We start from the raw sequence: 19,947 nt of genomic DNA on the forward strand, positions 1-19,947 counted from the left end.
GAAAGAGATAAAATTCTTATGGGTGTTTACAAATTCCAACCTTTATTACAAAATAGAAACCTAATATTTATACGTCACTGGTCCTAACTACTCATAACCTCCTACATTCGATCTCTACCGTTGATTGTCTTAATGTTTGATCTTCATCGTTGATAATCTTATATTTAATCTGATATTCAAATATTCATAAAAATTTGCATTTAACGGATTTTGTTAAACTATTTTTTAATTTAATATTAATGTACAGATTTTATAAGTAAATTGACTCTCACTTTTTTCTTTAATTTTTTTATTTTAGGGCAACAATAGGAAGAAAGAAAAAATACTCTCACACGTTTTTACATCAAATCTCACATATCAAATAAAATAACATTAATTTTTAATCAATTTTTTCACTCCATTTCAAACAACTATATTTTTTGATAAAACTATTATTCTTTTGCATCTATCATCAAGTCAATCCTAACTTTATTGTGAACATCATTACACTCTCTGATCCCAAACCTATGAAAGGAAGAGGAGAAAAAATTTAAAGAAGAAGAGAGACTCAAACTGAAGAAAAAGAAAAAAAAAGTTTTTTAATTCATATCTTTTTACATGTTATTTTTTGTTTTTTATTTTCGATTCATACAAAATTATTTTTTAGATCATAAAAACTAAGAAAAAAAAATATAGATACATAAGTACGATTATTCTCTGTTTCCACTAATAACGATAAAAACCAATACTAACATCTCAAAATCTTAAAGGGATTCGTAACTTTAAAAAGTTATTTAAGGTTAGCTTAAAATGTTTCTTATCAAGTTTGTCTCACATGAGAAGCTTCTCCAAGTGAATATAAATATCATTAGGATAATCTAATAACATTTTAAAATAATATCTTCGTATAAACTTTTTAAGAATTATTTCACATCTCTTTGATTGAAAGATTACTTGTGACAGTTGATTAGAGATATGTTTGGACAAATTTTTCTGTAAACACTTTTAAGAAGAAAAAAAGGTGAAATCGTATCTTTTTATTCTAAAATTAACTTATACATAAATTAATTCGTTAAAATTTTCTAATATATCTCAATTTTTTTTTTAATATAAGTTAACTTTATGGAAAAAATTGTTTTTCACATTAAGATGCTATTTAAGTCATTTGGTTTATACAAGAAACCACACAACAATAAAGTAGAAAAAGAACTACTTGATATGTTTGTTGATGTTATTGTAGATGCGACTTTCTTGTCATTGCATTTACTCACCCACCACTAAAGTAAAATAACCACTTACATAGTTCAAGTTTTATCAATACAAAAATTCATCATATAAGGAGAATCACAATATTATAAGTTTACTTGATTAAATGATCATTTATTTTTTACTCACTACAATATATTTACCGTTTAATTGACATATGCTTATAAGAATGAATGTTATTCGGGAAGTAGTCATTGAACTCTATATATTCACTCATACTTACATATGTTTATCATTATTATTGATTTGAGTTTCGAAAAGTTTTTTTATAAGTGAACACTCTTTCTATTCTTGAAATTGATCAACATCAAACAATTTGTTTCAGAAAGAAATCCTCCACATCAAAACTAGAAACCTCATTTTCGATAAGAACAATAAATATGATTAAATTTTTTTTAGTGTCTGCATGAGTCTGCATCATATTTTTTTTAGTGTTTCAAGTGTTTTTTTTTTTCGATGGGCAGGGTGTTTTATAGCAGATAAATCCTTTGTTATAGTTAATCTACATATAGGAAACATTGTTTGCTCATAATTTTCTTATTGTGTTGTCAGTTGGTGATTTTTTTGGTATGTTTTAGATTTTGTTTCAAAACTTTTAACTTATCTATACGGATTGAAGTATCTCTTTAATGCTCAATAAAAAAAACTGTAAAGATTAAAACTTATGTCACAACCTAAAATATAATTTATAACATGTTACTTCTGAATTAAAAGATTAAACATATTACAAAATTAGGTCTAACTCAATTCCATAAAATCAGTTCATGAAGTGAGGTTTGCACCCACTTATATACAATGAATTGTCCTCATCTCTAGTCGATGTGGGATCTCTAACACACCCGCTCACACCGAGAATGACAACTCGTGCGTGGGATAACATGAATTAAAATTATAATTACTTCTAAATCTTATAATATATTAATGTTACACACAATATTTACAAGGATGTATACAGCATAACAACCCTATCTATGGAGCAATATATTTTGGACACATATGATATATTTGTATTATGTGGTCCAATTTGGAGGCCATACATTTCTTGAATGTGAATTCATTCACACCTTATTTTATATAAGTGATATGCCACTTGCCACAGTTTATTTTGTCTTACTTTTCTCTTAACGTGTTTGACTCTTGCTGCCTTAGAAGGGAACCAACTTTACCCTTTCATTGCTGTTCTTATCCCAACATTAAAGTCATTTGTACCTCATTTTCCTCATGACTCAAACTCCATCTTCTTATATAACTATAATCATTTTACCTAACAAAGTGACAATAACACTATAATTTTATAAATTGTGAGAGCTTTAACATAACAAAATTAAGGACATGAACTAATTTCATAAAGATTTCTAAAAGAGAAAAATATAAAAAAGAAAAAAAAATAAAGTTTACATTTAATTTATGTATATATATGTTAAAAAGCTTATTCGTAAGCATTATTAAAGGAGGATAGAAGTTTTCTTTTCCTCAAATTAAAATGAACTTATGTAAGGATTTAAAACCAAGTTTGAATAAAAATTAAATTCTACAAACTATGCATACGTAAGCTGATTTTTTTCTCACTTAAAGTAAACAAAATTCTTTCCGAATACACTTTGATTTCTTTTCTTATTAAATGATTGTTGCCTTCTAACTCGTTTTTTTTTTTTTTTTGACATTACCCTCACCAAAGATACATGAAATGGCAATATTAGGGTTTCATTTTCAATTTTTCCAAGTTACAACAATTTAATAATTGTTTCATGGAAAGTGATTATTTTTAATGATCATACATGTTTTGTTGTGTTACAATTTAGGATAAAACTGTAATGGATAATCAAATATTCAAGGGAAGATATAATATCTCAAATACAATAATTATAATAATATTAGTTCCTTAAAATTGAAACATTTTCAGAAAAATTTAGGTAACTTACTCTTAGCCTCAATTGACAGGACTTGTTTAGTTTTTTTTTTTAAAAAAAAATTCACATCCGTCTTACATACTTTCTCGACAAAACTTCTCATATTCAAACAAATCCAATGGCATGAGCAGAAAGTCACAACTAAACTTCTAGATTTGTGTTGCAAAATTTCAACACTGGAAAATATAATATATATATATATATATATGTATATATATATATGTATGTATATATATATATATATATATATCCTTTAATTCTTACTGGTTCTTGCTCATATTTTCAACGGTTCTTGCCTTCACTTGGGTTTTCAATGATATGGTCTTCCAACAACCTTTTTCTTAACAACCTTGGAATACTAATTATTCGCAAATAGTAATTTGTTTTAGATATTGTAGTTTGACCATGATATGAAGGAAGAATGAATGCTTCGCAAAAGGAATAGATTTTTCAGTAAATTTGAAAAAGTCTTGATGATTTGCTTGTTTTTGTCAAGTAGGTTGGAGTGAAATAGAAATTTTAGAATAACTAGACAGAATTATAAGTTGAATATAGATTTTTTTTTATAAAAAGCTCATATAAGTTCTTTAAAATTAAGATAGTTTTTATTTCTTAAGTTGGATGTCTTTTTTGTAAGCATTCAAATCAAGATGTGAGTGTATATATTAAGTCACTTAATGGTGTATTCATATAGACTTTAACACTATTAGGTTCTTATTCATCTCATTAGTGGCATAAGTATTCATCAATGTGTTAGAACTTTGAAAGGTTATTGCTGAGGTGTACTTGATAGTCCAAGATGTTCTCAGGATATACGTCTTCTAGGTTGGAGGAGGTGTAAGTGATGAGGTGTTTTAAGAAGAAAAAATTCATTTCTTTAGTCAACAACAAGTTGACCCCACAGACTCAAGTGTATGCAAGTGATAAATAGTCTAAAATATATGCATGATGCTGGGATTCATGAGCATTTACTGGAGCTTGGCAATTTTAAGGAAGTGGAAAAATATGTGTGTTTACGACAGTTGGATGAAAACAATGTAACGATTGGTGGGGTTTGCAACAGTGATGTGTTGCTATTGTGTTTGTCCATAAATAAGTAGTGAGGTAAAACATGAAGGTACCACTTCTTAGAATTTTTTTTGAGTAATATTGTGAGTGCTTGTAACTTTCGGTGTTTGAGTAGAATTGCAAGCCTGTGTAGATTGAAACATTTAAGGAGCTAGTGAGCTAGCAAATTGTCAGTTATTTTATGAATAGTGAGAAAAATGTTCTCTTATTGGTGTGGGATTCCATAAGGTATGTGTTGACTAAGATCAATGATGACAAATGAAGATATTGTTTTAAATCAACTTTCCCATAAATTTTTCACCCAAAAATTTCTAAAAGTGTTTTTGTCACCACGTCGTCGTTTAGATTTTTACGCTATGTTTTATTCTTACCATGTTTGTTTATTTGTGTGATTTTAACTTAGTTAAATTCAAGGAACAAGAATTATTTCAAACAACTAAGGATGACTTGTCTCTTGATGCATGTCATGAAGGTGGAAAAGAAAGTCACCTACAAGAATAACCTTGTGTTGACTTGTGTCATTAGAGTCAAATCAAGGTAGAAAATATAAGAAAAATTTAGCATCATTAGGAGAGATCTCCTTCGTAGCATTTTTCAAAGTGACTTCATTAGTGGACTTTTGGTGCTTAGACGAAGCTCAACAACTAGTGAATTTCTTGGCTAGAAAATTTAGTTGTCAAATAGGGTGAACTTTTACCTCAAGTTCAACCTAGAAGGAATTTTACAAGTTGACCCCTCCTTTGAAGTTGTTGAACTTGTTTTTAAAACTCATGGGTTAGGTTATGTTGCTAAAGAAGATTATGGGTTCAAAATTAGCTAATGGGAGACCTCAATGGAGGGGAAAAAGCTAAATAAAGAAATGACCGACTTAGGAAGTTCTTTGAAGGATGCTCCTAAAGTCTATATCTCTTAGACAACAAAAGTAAATAGTAGGAGGTGAGGTGCATTCAAATAACCATTTATGGGTCTTCTTGGAAGGAGAAACACCTATTGGCAAAGAAAATGAGAAGAAGTTGAAGTCTAAGATTCGTGGTTGATTAAAGATTATGTTGAGCAAATTGTAAAAGGGAAAGCAGAGGGAGATACCTTGGAGGTCAAGCGATACATTATTGATTAACAAGAGGAAGGCTTCAACAAGATGCTCCATCAAGTTGCTTTCCTTTATAAGATTCCACTTGAAGAAGAAAATTTTGATGTTGAATGACTTTCATTACGACGAGATCATCTCAGCTAAAGATAATCCCATGCAAAGAAAGAGGGTTTGGAGAGGCCTTCAATATTATTGAGAAGTTTCAATAGTGCAAACAACATCGATAATGAAACTATTTTTAACTTAAAGTAGTTTTTTATTGGTAATTTGAGTCTTGTATTACAAGACAATGTAATTTTAGTTGATTGTATCTTATTTTGATTAATCCTATTTTTGGTTATTTTTGTCAATATTTTGATAGTTAGAAATGTGGTTTTTATTAATACCTTAATATATCACCTATTTATAGGCATTAATGGTGTGTCTATATGACTTTAACTTTTGATTAAGTACTTAATCAGTCACTTAATCATCTAAATAGTGACCTATATGTTCATCAATATGTAATCAAAATGTACTATGTTAATCAATATGTAATCAAAATGTACTAAGACTTTAAAATGTTATTGTGGAGGTGTAACTCGCTAATTTCAGAGATTATATGTGTATGTAAATATAACTCTTATTACTGTCATATTTAAAATATAAATAAGCAATAAAATGTTAATTGAAAGTGTGTGACTATATATAAACAAAATAAAGATGAAACTTAATCTACTCTAAGTTAAATGCATATAGTAGAGAATTTGTTGTTCCATTCTTATTATGCGTAAAAAATTGTTAAGACAACTACATTTACATCACTCCAAGTTTAATTGGTCTCTAATATAATGGACTTGAGAAAACTCATGATAAGAAAAAAAAGTAAAATAAAATAAAATAAGATATAACATTTTTAGAGACAAAAAATTATTAGTTGTTATAGTGACTAAATTAGATATCATTTTAGAAAAAAAAATGATTTTTAAATTAGTTTCTATTATTGTTAAATGGTTTCTAAATTGGTATCTAATTAGCTACCAAGGTTTTAACTACCAATTATTTAGATTCTAAATTTGGTAGCAAAATCCTTGGTAGCTAATTAGATACCAATTTAGAAACCATTTAACAATAATAGAAACTAATTTAAAAATCATTTTTTTTTCTAAAATGATATCTAATTTAGTCACTATAACAACTAATTATTTTTTATAATTATTTCTTTTTTTCCCATCTCACACGCCTAGCTAATTTTCTCCTTATAATAATAATAATAATTTACAATTTCTACAAATTTGTTCTCCTTGGTACTTTCTTCACATTCTTATACGAGGTTATGATAATTCCAATCTAATCGGCAAGTTAAATAATAGTAATGTTTAATTTATCATTTTAATAATTTTCAGCTTGTAATTTTTAAGGTATTATGGGATTATTGACTTTAGTGGGAAATGAAAGGGAGTAAAATCAAGCTAATAATAGTAAGACAAAATAATATTTGGAAATATCTATGTTTAGTGGTAAAAACTCACATTCTAATATTTCATTTCATGTTGTAAATTACTTCTTGATATGACATTTTTAATGTAGGTTTTATTTTTAACCTTTTCTTTTATCTTCAATGAATCATGCACAGAATAAATCCATTTTCAAAGACATATTTGGACAACATATTCCAAAGACATCCATTTTCAAAACTAAAAAAAAAAATCGATACAATTTAAGATCTCCATTGAGGAGGTAACAAGGAGCTTGTGAGAGCAATTGGTTATTATAAAAATAAAAACTGGATTATATAACCATAAAGGAATAGTCAAGAAAAAAAATGCATATAATATTATTCTTAAGGACTTCAAAGGTTATATAGTTTTAATAATGTTATAACTATATATTCTAGACCATTTCTTACAATAATCAATTATTTTAACTCAAGTTGTCCTTCTTAATATTTTTTATTCACTCTCTTTATTTGTACATTGTCACATCATTTAATAATGACTAGTGAGAAGAACAAACATTGGCTCTCAAGTCTCAGATATTACAGAAACTTGCAGCAGCTGAAGCTGAATTATCCCTTTGCAGATGAATAATTTGTCTATGAATCACTCCACCAAAGAATCAAGAGTTATACAAATGAAGTAATCTAATGGATTTGGAACAAGAAAAGAAGCTACACAGAGAAAGAGAAAATTTGGAAGTTCTTCCCTTCACAGCAATTGTGACAACAAACAAATTCCACATCACCTTTCCTCCAAAATCCTTGGAAAAAAAATACAATTTTGTTTGGTCATCCATACAAACCCTCTTGCTCCCAAACATCAACAAGAAAGTCAATCATTTCCTATCACAACATATGGTATAAACAATTAGTGATATGTTCAAGAAAAGGGTGGGAGGCTTGTGAACCAAGCTACCCCTTTTGTTTGAGTAAGTGGATATTACAAGAAAAACAATGCTAATTACCACACTTCTTACAATTTGGTTTCATTGATTGGAATGAGACAGAATCATTAAATAGGATGTGAAATCCACATTTTTTTGTAATTTTAGAAAATATTGTGTTCAAAAGAATGTGTTGCTAGTGTTTTTCTTACTAAAATATGAATAGATGAAGAACTAGGTTCAGAAAATCATACTCTCAAAGGGATGCGTTGGGGAAAGGGCTTGTTGTTCCCAAGTAGGGTGTCACTGGTGGCATTGTAACTGTGGAACATAAGCTCAGAATTAGGAGGTTTGCAAACACCTCAAAAAGACATATCTTTGTACAGAATTCCTTTTAGGTACTTTATGCTCTCTAATTAGAATGAGTTTCAACTCCAAGATTTGCATGGTAAAAGTTATGGTAAAGGTGAGCAGCATAAGCTATCAAAGTAAAATTATAATTTGTATTAGCATGCACCACTAAAAGCACTTAAGAATCTGCATGCAAGTTTTGTCTAAAAAGAATAACTATAAATGAATGCTACACAGTTTGACATTAATCATACATAGCACTATTGTAACTCAGAAAATTATCTATTGCTTCTCTTTAGTGCAGAAAATTATACGCATTCTTGAAAGAAAAAGGGAGTACATATTCTAACTCAGCACTTGAGATTTCACCCTGGAATGTCTATGTTTATTTACCTTATTCTTGGTTCTTGAATTTCTGGGATACTCTCAGACCCTTTGTTTCCTACCCATTGTTGCCTTATTTGGTTCCAGAGAAGAAGCCCTGCATGGATCAAACTTTTCAGTCAGAAATGAATGGAATCAAAGAATTATGCATACAGATAAACCAAAATCCTGAAAACAGTTTCCAGAAACAGTAGTTTTAGTACTGTTTTACATAAGTAAATTGACTGCAAGGATACATCAAGATTAAAGAAATTGCACTTACAGTTTACAACAACAGAAAAATAGAGAAAGGAATATAGCAAGACATTCAGTTATTGTATATCAATTCACTTTCTATTCATGAACCCTTTATTTTCTTCTTCTTCTTTCTCTCTCTCTTCAATTAGAGCATGAAAGGAAAAAGGAAAAATGTGAAATGAAGTTGCATTTCAGAATGAACATAAGAAGATGACTTGCGACCTACACCAAGGAAGTTGAATTGTAACTGTAACTTGATGTTCAAGGTGTTTGATGCAAACATTTGTGAAAATATTAAAGACGAATACTAGCAACACATTTTCTGATTGCTCTTTCTAACACAGTCTCTACTATCGGTTAAAATTTGTCAAAAATTACAAAGTAATTAGTTAGACTCATTAAGTAAGATGTGAAACCTATAACATTTTATATTTTCAATAAATTTTATAGAAGTATCTAGTTAGCATTTCTCAATATTAAAACAATAGCAAAAAAGAGCTAAGACTTGAGTAACTCTATGAACGATCAAGCAAGAGTGTTTCCATAGCAGAGAACCAACAGATAATGAACATATAGGAGCAAACTTGCCATGGTTGACAAATTCAGGAGGACCACTTTGACTGCTTCCACTACTTTGAGGATCAGAAGGATTATTTGATTTTCCGATTGATGAGATGCTTCTCTGCGAGTGAGCTGCACTGTGGTCTAATTCAGAGGTGCTGCTGCTCCAGAAACCATCTGGTCCATCCACTTTAGTCACTGCTAGTTCTCGAGTTCTTAGTCCTTTAGAAGCTTCATCCATTGAAATAATCCCTGGAGCTTTTTTGCAGCATCCAAGACAACCTATGTTCTGTAGCAGGTTAAACCATAAGCATGATCAACACCAACTATTAGTAACATTCATCTACCAGCTTGAATAAAAAGATGATGTTGATGATACAGAAGAATTGCTGGTGGTACCAATTATAACAGATATGAACTTCCTCATATAACTAACTTCTATGTTTATTTGTTTACAATCAATGTCTTACACAACACAAATACATGATTATTTGTAAAATGAAAGATTATGGAAAAATGCTCTCAAAATTTAAATGTAACTATCAAGTTCAAACCAGTACTATATAGTTTTTCCTTTTTCCTGTCAATTGAATTTTCAATTACCTGAATTTACATATGAACAAGAAAAAATTGAAACAAACCTGTGCCTAGAACAGCTACAAGGCTCACTGCTATAGAGATATATGCTAGCACTATGGTAAGTGCTAACTGTTTTGACAAGATATCAATGGAAGCAAATAGGAAAAACCCTATTCCTAAAATAGAAATAAGCATAAAATAAGTCTCTCTTACACAGAAAAAACCCTTGCATTTGAGCTTTAACCTATCCATGGAAGAGAGCATAAGAACCCGAAACCAATCACCACAAAACACTGAAAATGAGGGTTTCTTCCCAAAGCATCTAACCAACGGTTCTAGAAAGCAACCCCTAGAACACATTTGTTTGATGAAACTTTCACAGAAGCAAATTGTATGTATCTTATGCAAACTTCCAAAGAATCCAAAGAAAGAATGAAAAACAACAAAAAGCCCCATCAGGCTACCCTGTTGACATATCTTTTGCTTGCTTGAAAACTAAGCAAGTGCAAGCAAAGATTCCAAAACATGATTAAAAAAGTATTACAAACTTCAGAGAAGAACCTTAACATACCCAGAAAGATTAAAAGATGCAAAGCAATAAAAATTTCAATTTTCTAGAAATCAGCCTCACAAAAACAGCAATATCACCTTGATCAAGGCAACTAGTGACTTTGGATCTTTCATATTGACCCATTTTCACTCATTGCTAGACAAAACCTCAAAACTCACTTGGTGAAACAAAATCACACAATTATAAATAACACATTGAAAAAGTTATTTTCTTACAGATTAAGTAATAAGTGGGGCAGTAGAATAGTCACATTCAAAAAACAGCAATTGAAAATTCAGCTGCCAAACCAAGACAAACAACAAAGACAGTAAAGAACTCACCCCATGCACGCCATAGACCAAAGGTGGAACGTACCTACACAGCTGCATTTACATAAGTCAAAGAAGAAGAGATTTTTCACACAAAAAAATGTGAATTCTTGAAGGGAATAATTCAATGCTGCATGCAGATTAACAGTATTGAATAAATAAAAAAGTAGAGAATTTCTTAGACTTTGATAAAAGAAAGGAGGGGAGACATAAAGCTAGCAAATATTCGAGATGTTTTGTTCTTGAAAATAATGGGCACGTTTGGTTGCTGAGAAATTGTAAGAGAATCCAAAACATGATATTCTCACCCTTTTGGTCGGAAACACAATCAAATGAATCTTGCTCATAAAGAAGGTTGCTTAAGAATAGGAGTGGAAATGGTTTGGAGTTACTACATTTTTGTAGTTTGATTCAAATTAGAGTTTGAAGCGTAATTTTAATATAGGATTAGTTTTAAGCTAGTTTTTTAAAGTTTAATCTGATTTAAAAGCTTAATACAACTTATGAAAAAATGTTTTAAGTACTGCATTTTGTATAGGTTAATCATTAATAAACAGATTATTTATATAGTTTTTTCAAACAAATTAATAATTTCAAAATATTAGAATTAAAATTGATATAATAATTATAAAATAATAATAATAATAATAATAATAGTAATATTAGCTTCTGGATTACATAATCTGGAAGTTTTTTTTCGGATGCATGATTATTTTTCGGATTATGTAATTCTAAAGTCTTTTTTAGCTTTTGGATTATGTAATCCAGAAGTCTTTTTTCAAATGTGTGTCCGGATTACATAATCCAAAAACTACTCTATGGGATGATACAAAAATGATAAAAAGGTATTTTCACGTTTTGTATGGAATAGAAAAAAAACCTATAAAGGGGTAGGAAGAAACAGTCTATAAACCCACATAATGCACCGGTCATAGAAATTGGGCTAAACAAAAAAAATTCTAAGCTAGGAATACGAAGACGGCAGTTTCTCCTGCACCCCTATATTTTTCTTCCTGCACCCCCACAATTTTGTAAATTTCGAAACTAACCTCCACAATTTCGGGATTTGGGAGTGTGTTACGGATTCATCAATCCGGAAGTGAATCATGTTGCATTCTGGATGAGGGGGTGTTCCAGAAGCAAAGTTTGCATAAATTATTGATTTCTAGATTGTTGAATCCGGAAACCTAATTTATATTACGGATTGGTGGATCCGGAATGATTTTTTTCATTATCAATTTTTGAACGGAATGCATATTTTGAATTATGGATTAGCGGATCTAGAATGGTTTTTTCAATTATGGATGTTTTGCATCTTTTTATTTTGGATTAACACTATCATTTATGTACTACCGGAAGCATCAATCTGGGAGATTACCGGATGCGCCAATCTGAAAATTTACCGGAAGCTTCAATCCGAAAATTTACCGAATTTCATAATCCGAAATACAAAAAAAAAATGTACAGTTTATATAGGGACAATTTTGTCTTTGCGCAACCTTGTGGAAGTGCAGGAAGAAAAATGTAGGGTGTAGGAAGAAACTGCCTATGAAGACTCTTTACCCCATTTTTTCAATCCTCCATCTCCACCTAACTCCCAAGAAGAATAATGAAAGTGTTAACAAGAGATATTCAGGGAAGATGTGAACATAGAGGAAGAAATGTTAACATAGGCTCCTAAAAGAGAAAGAGACATGGACCAACTCTACCCTAACTTTATTTTTAATTTAAATTACAGTTTAATGGAAATAATGACATGATAAATTATTTAAATTTGATTGAATGTCAGAAAAAAAAAGTTATATTGACAAGACATATCTATTTACTGTTAATTTAAATTAGTCAAGTTTAAGATTTTTTTAATAAAAAATAGTCATATGTATGGAAGTTTATAATATGTCAGGCACCATTTTTAATTAAACGAGTTCTCTTATAAATTTAGATGTTTTAATTTAAATTATTAGTAGTTAAAAATGAAAACATTATTTTGTAAGTACTGTATTAGAGTTAACTAAAAAAAAACATGAATTATAGCAAATATTCAAACCATCTACAACAACAACTTCATTATATTCTGAAATCTTTAAAATAATACATAGTTCATTATATTATTGTTATTATTTTTCAAGACAATATTATAATTTCATATTTCTTTATATATATACTCTGCTTAATATTTATTATGCATACACTTTATCCATAAATTTCGCTTCAACATAAACAAATTTACTGAATTTACTGAATCATGTAATGAACCCTATCGAAATGTGTGTTGATGTTGAGGTTCATAATCTTTATTGATTTATGCAACTCTTGAATTTCACTCCAAGTTTGTGGTATCATTTCCGAGTGATCCTAGAATGGAGCCTAAGGTGCACTATCTTGAACATCCTCGTCTAGAATGGTTGGATCAACGTCATCTTCCTCATCCTCTAGTTGATCTGTCTCATACTACCACACACTTGTACATGATGAATATTTAACTTCTTCACTATTTTTTTCCTAAAGAAGTGGGATCATCCGAGCTCGAGACTTGTTTTGAGCTATAAATTGACTTCACACACATTCATGATCCGTGTGATGAGCATGGCATAGGAAAGAAACATGTTATTTTCTTGACATTTGATCTTTTGTGCCATTATATAATGGGGCCTATATTAATCACTATATTATTTTTTATTTCCCATAATATGAAAATATTTTCATGCAACAATTGAGAATAATTACTTTGTCGTGGACTTAAGATGTGAACAAATGTGTAATGGAGAAGTTTATCATCCACTGATAGACCACTTACAGTCCTAACATCAAGACCCTACATCCCTGGCCTCATCATGGCTGCTAATGCCATATCACAATCGTAATTCAAATCATTAGGAAGGTTTGCAACATTCATTTTCAGTCCCTAATACTTCAATTTAGCCAGCAACATCCAATCTAGAGCTCCACCAGTAATCCTCTTTCAGTTCACCTCGGAACAGGGGGTACATCATCTATGATCCTAAGATTTGTGTAAAAGACTCTCATCATATCCTCAAAACATCCATATCTCAGCATCACAAATTATTTCAATCCTTGATGTTCCAAATGATGGCTAAAATCAAACTATGCTGCCTGAAAGAAGGGAAAATTCATTACTTTAGGGCCACGATCAATCTATTATAAAATTCATGCCATACTCTAGCATATGCTCTCACTCAGTAAAAAATTGTGACTGATTAAGAAGGTCTTCAATACCGGGGACTCGTGCACCAAATAAAGACCAATGTGAACTTTGAAAACATCATCAACACAACAAATGAACCAAATCAAATTGATAAAATCTCAAAACCATGCAAGATAATTGATTAAGTGACGAGGATAATCAATTATCCACTTAAAACACGTAGATAATTGATTATGGCCTAGGTATAATCGATGTTCAGTGAAAAAACCAAGAATCATTTATTATGTAACTCTACAAAGGCACGGAATAATCGATTATGTGACTAAAAAAAACACCATAATTGATTATATGGGCATCATATAATCGATGTTCACTTAAAAAGTGAGTCATAATTGATTATGTAATTATTCAAAGGCATTGGATAATTGATTATCAACTGGAAAAACTAGCATAATCGATTATCTCAAACATGTAATCGATTATGATTCCTTTAAACATTTTTTATGCTGAAATAGTCATTGGGTTTGTGTTCTTACCTCAAAGCTGCACCACTAAAGATGCTCCACAAAATCACCAAAGCACCAAGAAATATGCAGGAAAGCTCCACAAAAGCACAAAACTAACACACCAAAAGCTTCAATACAACAAAAATAGAGTACCTCAGACCTCATAACATTTACGCTTTTAATTGTGAATGAACTCATCTACCTCCATTGATGAGTATTTAAGAACACCACCTATAATGTTACCCAATTTAAAGGGTCAAAGAATCATTGCAAAGTTGTGTCCAAGAATCACTGCAAAGTTGTGCATTGCTACTGTGTTGGTTAGGACATTACATGCAACTGTTACGTGCAGATTCCCGCATAAAGTTAAGGGCACCATGATCAATCTTTATATGCTAGCATGACTTTCCATGCTTTCTATGCACTTCAGTGAAGAAGAAAAAAACAATCAACCCCATCATTTCGTGCTTGCAAATCCGCGACTTTCACTGGATATAAATAGTTAGGTCATCTACCTTTCTATTTGCATGAACAATGAAGCAGTGGAAACAAACACATTGTAAAGGTGATTTGAGTTAAACCAATTTAGTGAGTTAAACCAATTATCAAGTCATATTTGACTTGAGTTGGTATATGTGAACATTATAAAGTGAAAACAAGTTTAAATATATGTTTGAAACTTTATTGGAGGGTTAAAACTTATTATTTTTTTATTAGATATATTTTAGCTGATTTTGCATAATTGTTTGGTTTTCTATAATTTGTTGAGCAAATAAACATTCCCTTCGTGTATCTTATCCAAAGAATAAATGTCTAATATGTGAACTAATTCGACTAAATCCATTAATCCATGTCTAAGTTTAATTTGTTTAGTGAATTTTGATTTACTTTGATAAAAATAAAGAAAAAGAGTTTGTTTGGAATATGTCTAATTCAAACTTTATATGTTTATTTCTTTTAACAATTTTTGTATTTGAAATTTAAGTTAGTTGAATAAATTAAATATTAAATATTAAATATTAAGTATTAATTATATTATTGTTCATTTTTATGATTTAAGAGTGAATTGAAAGTTGTTAGGATATTAGTAAGTAAATATTATTGTAATAAATAAATACATGTGTTATGTTGATAGTAATCGAGGAAATATTATTGGATTGTTGATGTTTTATGTATGTATATTAAATTATAGAGATTAAATGAAATTTTAGATTATAATACACCTACTCATATAGAAAAAAAAAATATTAGACGAAGAGAATCGATACAAATTTATAACATCATTAACTTTAAAGTTAATGATAAAGAGTCACTAATACTCAATAAAATAAAATATATAAAAAAATTACGAGATAAAATCTATATAAAAGTTTGTCTCATGTTAAGCGTTAATATCAAAATCTAAATTTTTTAATATTAATCTTTAAAAATAATTTCTTATACATAGGATAGATGAGCTATGATAGATTAACTTAGTAATTGTTTATACACTAATATTATTAATTAAATAGTTAATCTATTATAGTTTTCATTTGTGTTTATACAATAATCGTATTTTAATACTTAAGCATACATAGATTTTGTAAAGTAGAGGTCAACGCTGACCCATACCCTAGTCTTTGCTGCACAATTTACAATTAACGTGTCGGCGGTGATAAGCTCCTAGTTAAGCCTTCTCTTCATATATTAATATAACGGAGAATTTATATCTCATTTTTACTTTCTCAAAAATTGCTAAAACATCTCTAATCATAATATCATTATCATAATTAAGATTAATAAATCCGTCCTCGTAAGAATTATTTGACTGTATAGACGTACGAATATAGTTAATATTTCATTTTTTAAATTAAGTATAAAAACAATAATAAATATATACGTATTTATCTCAATATCTATCTTTATCTTTATCCTATTCGTCTAAATAATAGATAGAAGTCTAAATAGTTTAAGTATCTTATCTTTTGGGGGTGGAGTTTATGTAAAAGATTGACACACCTACTGTATCTCTTATATATATATATAATCATTTTTTTATAAGAAAAATTATCTTTATTTTGAATTATTAAAATATTTTGAATTTATTAAGTTTTTTTAAAAAACTTATATTAACTTTTTTTTTCTCTTGATTTTGTAATTTGTTTATGAGACACACGTTTGATTATTTTATTTAAGTTTAAGATTTCTGAATTATTTATTTTTATAATTATTTGATATTGATTTGAAAAGACTTATATAATTATAATTCATTTTTTAACATTTGATATTATTAGAGAGAAAAAAACATGTAACATTCTAACACTGAAAAGAATGCGTATGAATATACATATTACTCAATGGAAATGAGATGATATTATTAATTTGTCGTATTAAGATGACATTTTCATCGTCACTTAATTTTAATTTATCTTATCTCTCTTATGCTTTTAGTTTTTACATCATATACGCAAAATGTTAAAAATAATTTATTGAAATTAAATTAGAAAAAGTTTAATTTATTTGAAGAATGTAGATATAAAATAATATTATAATTTAGATAATAAATATTCATAAATTAATTATTAATTATAATTGAATTAATATTTAAAATCAGCAATTCTTTAGAAGCGGGTCAAGAGAGTCGAGAAAAATGTTACACGATGAAAGAAAACATCAGAAGCTGTTACCTAAATTTGCATAAATTGGCACACATTTTGACCTTTTGAATCCAAACAATTGGTGTTTGGTATCCATCTTTTTACGTTATATTTCTTTCTTTCTTATGTTTTTAAGTTTATTGTTAGTTGTTGTCTTGTTTCTGGTTTTGCAGGTGTTAATGGGAATGGATTATTATGTCGTGACGTACAAGGTAAGGGTACACATGTTTGGCTGATAACAGGCAGAAACTCTTAAAAAATACGTTTTGGTATAACATACATTAATAGCTTTTCAAAAATTTAATTATTTTTAATATATGATTAAGAATCAAAATTGAAAAACATAACGCTTGCTCAAGAATCAAGATGAAAAAAATAGATTGATGTTAGAGACATAAATGAAATTCTAAAACAATTCGAGACTTAATTTTGGAATATATGATATTGAGACCAACTCTTAACTTATTTGTTTCTATAAATGACACTCACGTGGATGTGAGGATGTGAATTTGTTATAATTGTTATTATTTGTTTTTGTGAATTTTTTCTTTTAGAGTGTGAAGTTTTTATTTTTATTTTTTACAGTTAGATCTTCAATTTTTTGTTACAGGATTTGAACTATTTGATTTTGAATCTCGCTTGTGCGAGAGTAAAGGATCCATGTAAAAGGTCTTTCACGCTTAAGTCAATATTCAATGTTTGGTGGTTGGAGTAATAAATGTTATTAAATGCTGACATTTTGCTTCACTTTGGTCAACCTATTTATAAAGTCGTATTTAACCTTTGGGTTGAAGGGTCTCATTAGTGTCAATACCACAGTTAATCTTAGCCTGACATCAAGTACAAATTAGTTGTGTTAAACTCCTATTTAAGTGGTCATTGTTTGAGGAGGTCGAGATGTGTTGGGCTTTGTTGTTGAGGTCCTACTTGGCTATATGATTGTGGCCTAACCCATATCGGCCATATATAGTACAATTGCCCTTTAGACTTGCAAAATTTAGCTTTGTAGAGTTTTGTTTCTGCTATAGTTATTACATTGAGATTGTCTTTGTCTTCAAAAAGTTTGCAAAAAAAAATTGTATTCTTTAGTTATGCTAAAGCTGTCTCGACCATTTGTTATTGGGGAGACCATGGTGGTTGTGATGAGGTGATCTCGACTACCTATCGGCCCCAAGTTCAAGGGATTGAGGCCTATAGAGTCTAGAAAGCTTTGTTTTGGTGAGGACAATGAGGTGACGTCTTTTTTGTGATCCGTGCTCGAGGCGATTGCAACTGTTAGATGGGTGATCAATCTAATGGTTGGGAAAAGATGCTACGTTTGTGTTCGTCTACTTTCATTTTCTATAAATAGGGGGCTCATTTGTTGGGACCACCATTTGTTATTTTTTGTATTATGAATAGTAGCTGAGTGCTGAGAATATCTCTAACGTATAGGTTAGTGATGCATTCCTCCATGAGCTCATTAGGTTCTTCGGATGGCAGTCTACCTTTTCTCATCCCTCAACTTTCTTTCCTTTTGAGATACTAGACGTGCTTCTCAATAATTCGAGAGTTTATGTGAGATGAGATTTGGGTCTACGCCCGACATATCAACAACGGTCAATGCGAATAGGTCGACATTTTTTATAAGGGTTTGAGAGATAATCTTGACTTCAACTGGTGACAACAAATTCGCCACACACATGCAACATTCTTCCCCTCCGAGCTTTAGGATTGTAGTTTTCTCACCCAAATGTACTCAAATTTCATAATTTACCCTTAGGTTGAGATCCACTAGCGCTATCGTGATTGTACTTGGGCGTTGGGTCTTGATGTTTGGCATTAGGCACTTCACTTGAAGGCTAGTGGCGTAGCACTCTCTGGCTGCTCTTAGGTCTATGTGGATCGTGATGATGTCTCCGGAGGTTGAGGGAAACTTCACGGCTAAATGTGGGGTGCACATTATAGCTCCAAGCTTGTTCAAAGAATGTCTCCCCAACCTCATGTTGTATAACGTGTTAGCGTCGACAATGAGGTATCAAACTTTGATTATCCTACTATTGAGTGACTTTTCCCCGAACTTTGTGTAGAGATCTATATATCCCATGGTGTCCACCATTTTGCCTGAAAACCCTACAATTTGGTCGTCATAGGGTTGGATGTTGTCTTTGGATATCCACAAATTTTTGAAGGTCTTCCAATACAATATGTCCACAAAACTTTCTTTGTCTACTAGGGTCTTCATAATTACAAATTGTTCCACCTTGACTGTAATCACCACGAGGTCATCTTGTAATGGGTCGATGACCTTGAAGTCGACATCGATGAAGGTGATCGATAGCATTCTCCTAGGCGACGATGTTATAGTGTTATCATATTGCACCATTTGAGATGGCACTTTCGGTCTAACACTAATGGTTCTCCTCCATCATATCCTTCAGCGATTGTGTTTATGACCCATCGTAATGTTGCATCCTAGGTCTCCTCTACTCGTGGTTGTTGTGCTTGCCTCGATCTATTTTCTTCATTTCGGTGATAGTTGGTGTAACAGTGACTTCTATCACGGTTTTTCTTAGGAGATAGTCCTGACTTGGTGCTCAGCTTCTTTGATGAAATTTCTCAGATGTCCAACTTGGATTAACTTCTCAGATGTGCCTGACACTCCTTGGTTGTGTGTCTGAAGTTGTGGTGATGTTTGCACGATTTTTTTGTGTCCACATTGGATGGGGTTGGCACCTTTCTGGGAGTGGGAATGAGCTCGATATTAAGAGCCTCGTTGATTGAGAATATGACCTCAATCTACGTTAAGAAGTATGTATCTTAAGAATTTTGGCACTTTGTGTTCTCTCGTCTTGGGACCTGCCTATTGCTTGTCAAACTTTTTGGTCTCCCTCTTATTTGCAACTATCGCAACCCTTGCTTTGCTTCTAAACTCGCACAACTCCATTAGTTGCATGAACTTCGCAACCCTGCATCGCAGTTCATCTAGGTCATC

At 30.5% G+C, this 19,947-nt stretch overlaps 1 protein-coding gene across 6 annotated transcripts; it reads right to left on the reverse strand.

Annotated features, from left to right (window-relative positions):
• Nucleotides 1-7,201: 7,201 nt before the first annotated feature.
• LOC137813324 (uncharacterized) lies at nt 7,202-10,829 on the reverse strand. Of its 6 annotated transcripts, none has more exons than XM_068615476.2 (5): nt 10,678-10,829; nt 9,235-9,496; nt 8,419-8,506; nt 7,929-7,995; nt 7,202-7,633 (listed from the first exon to the last, which is right to left on the reverse strand). In XM_068615476.2, the coding sequence occupies exons 1-5, from the start codon at nt 10,723-10,725 to the stop codon at nt 7,580-7,582; spliced, it is 519 nt and encodes a 172-aa protein (XP_068471577.1). In that variant the 5' UTR covers nt 10,726-10,829; the 3' UTR covers nt 7,202-7,579. The 6 variants fall into 6 exon arrangements, with proteins under 6 accessions (XP_068471577.1, XP_068471580.1, XP_068471578.1 ...); XM_068615479.2 differs by having other exon boundaries at nt 10,712-10,821; XM_068615477.2 differs by lacking the exon at nt 10,678-10,829 and adding an exon at nt 10,435-10,535.
• Between the last annotated feature and the right edge of the window lie 9,118 nt (nt 10,830-19,947).

The sequence above is a fragment of the Phaseolus vulgaris genome, chromosome 1 (assembly GCF_051622355.1).
Source record: "Phaseolus vulgaris cultivar YP4 chromosome 1, ASM5162235v1, whole genome shotgun sequence".
Taxonomy (NCBI): domain Eukaryota; kingdom Viridiplantae; phylum Streptophyta; class Magnoliopsida; order Fabales; family Fabaceae; genus Phaseolus; species Phaseolus vulgaris.

Bases quoted from the DNA above. Each gene is read 5' to 3' on its own strand.
- LOC137813324 (XM_068615475.2), bottom strand. From the start codon at position 10,242: ATGGGGCTTTTTGTTGTTTTTCATTCTTTCTTTGGATTCTTTGGAAGT. The intron at 9,497-9,999 runs GTAAGAGAGACT...AACCTGCTACAG, and splicing joins AATGCAAGGGTTTTTTCTGT to AACATAGGTTGTCTTGGATG. The intron at 8,507-9,234 runs GCAAGTTTGCTC...TGATCCATGCAG, and splicing joins TCCTGAATTTGTCAACCATG to GGCTTCTTCTCTGGAACCAA.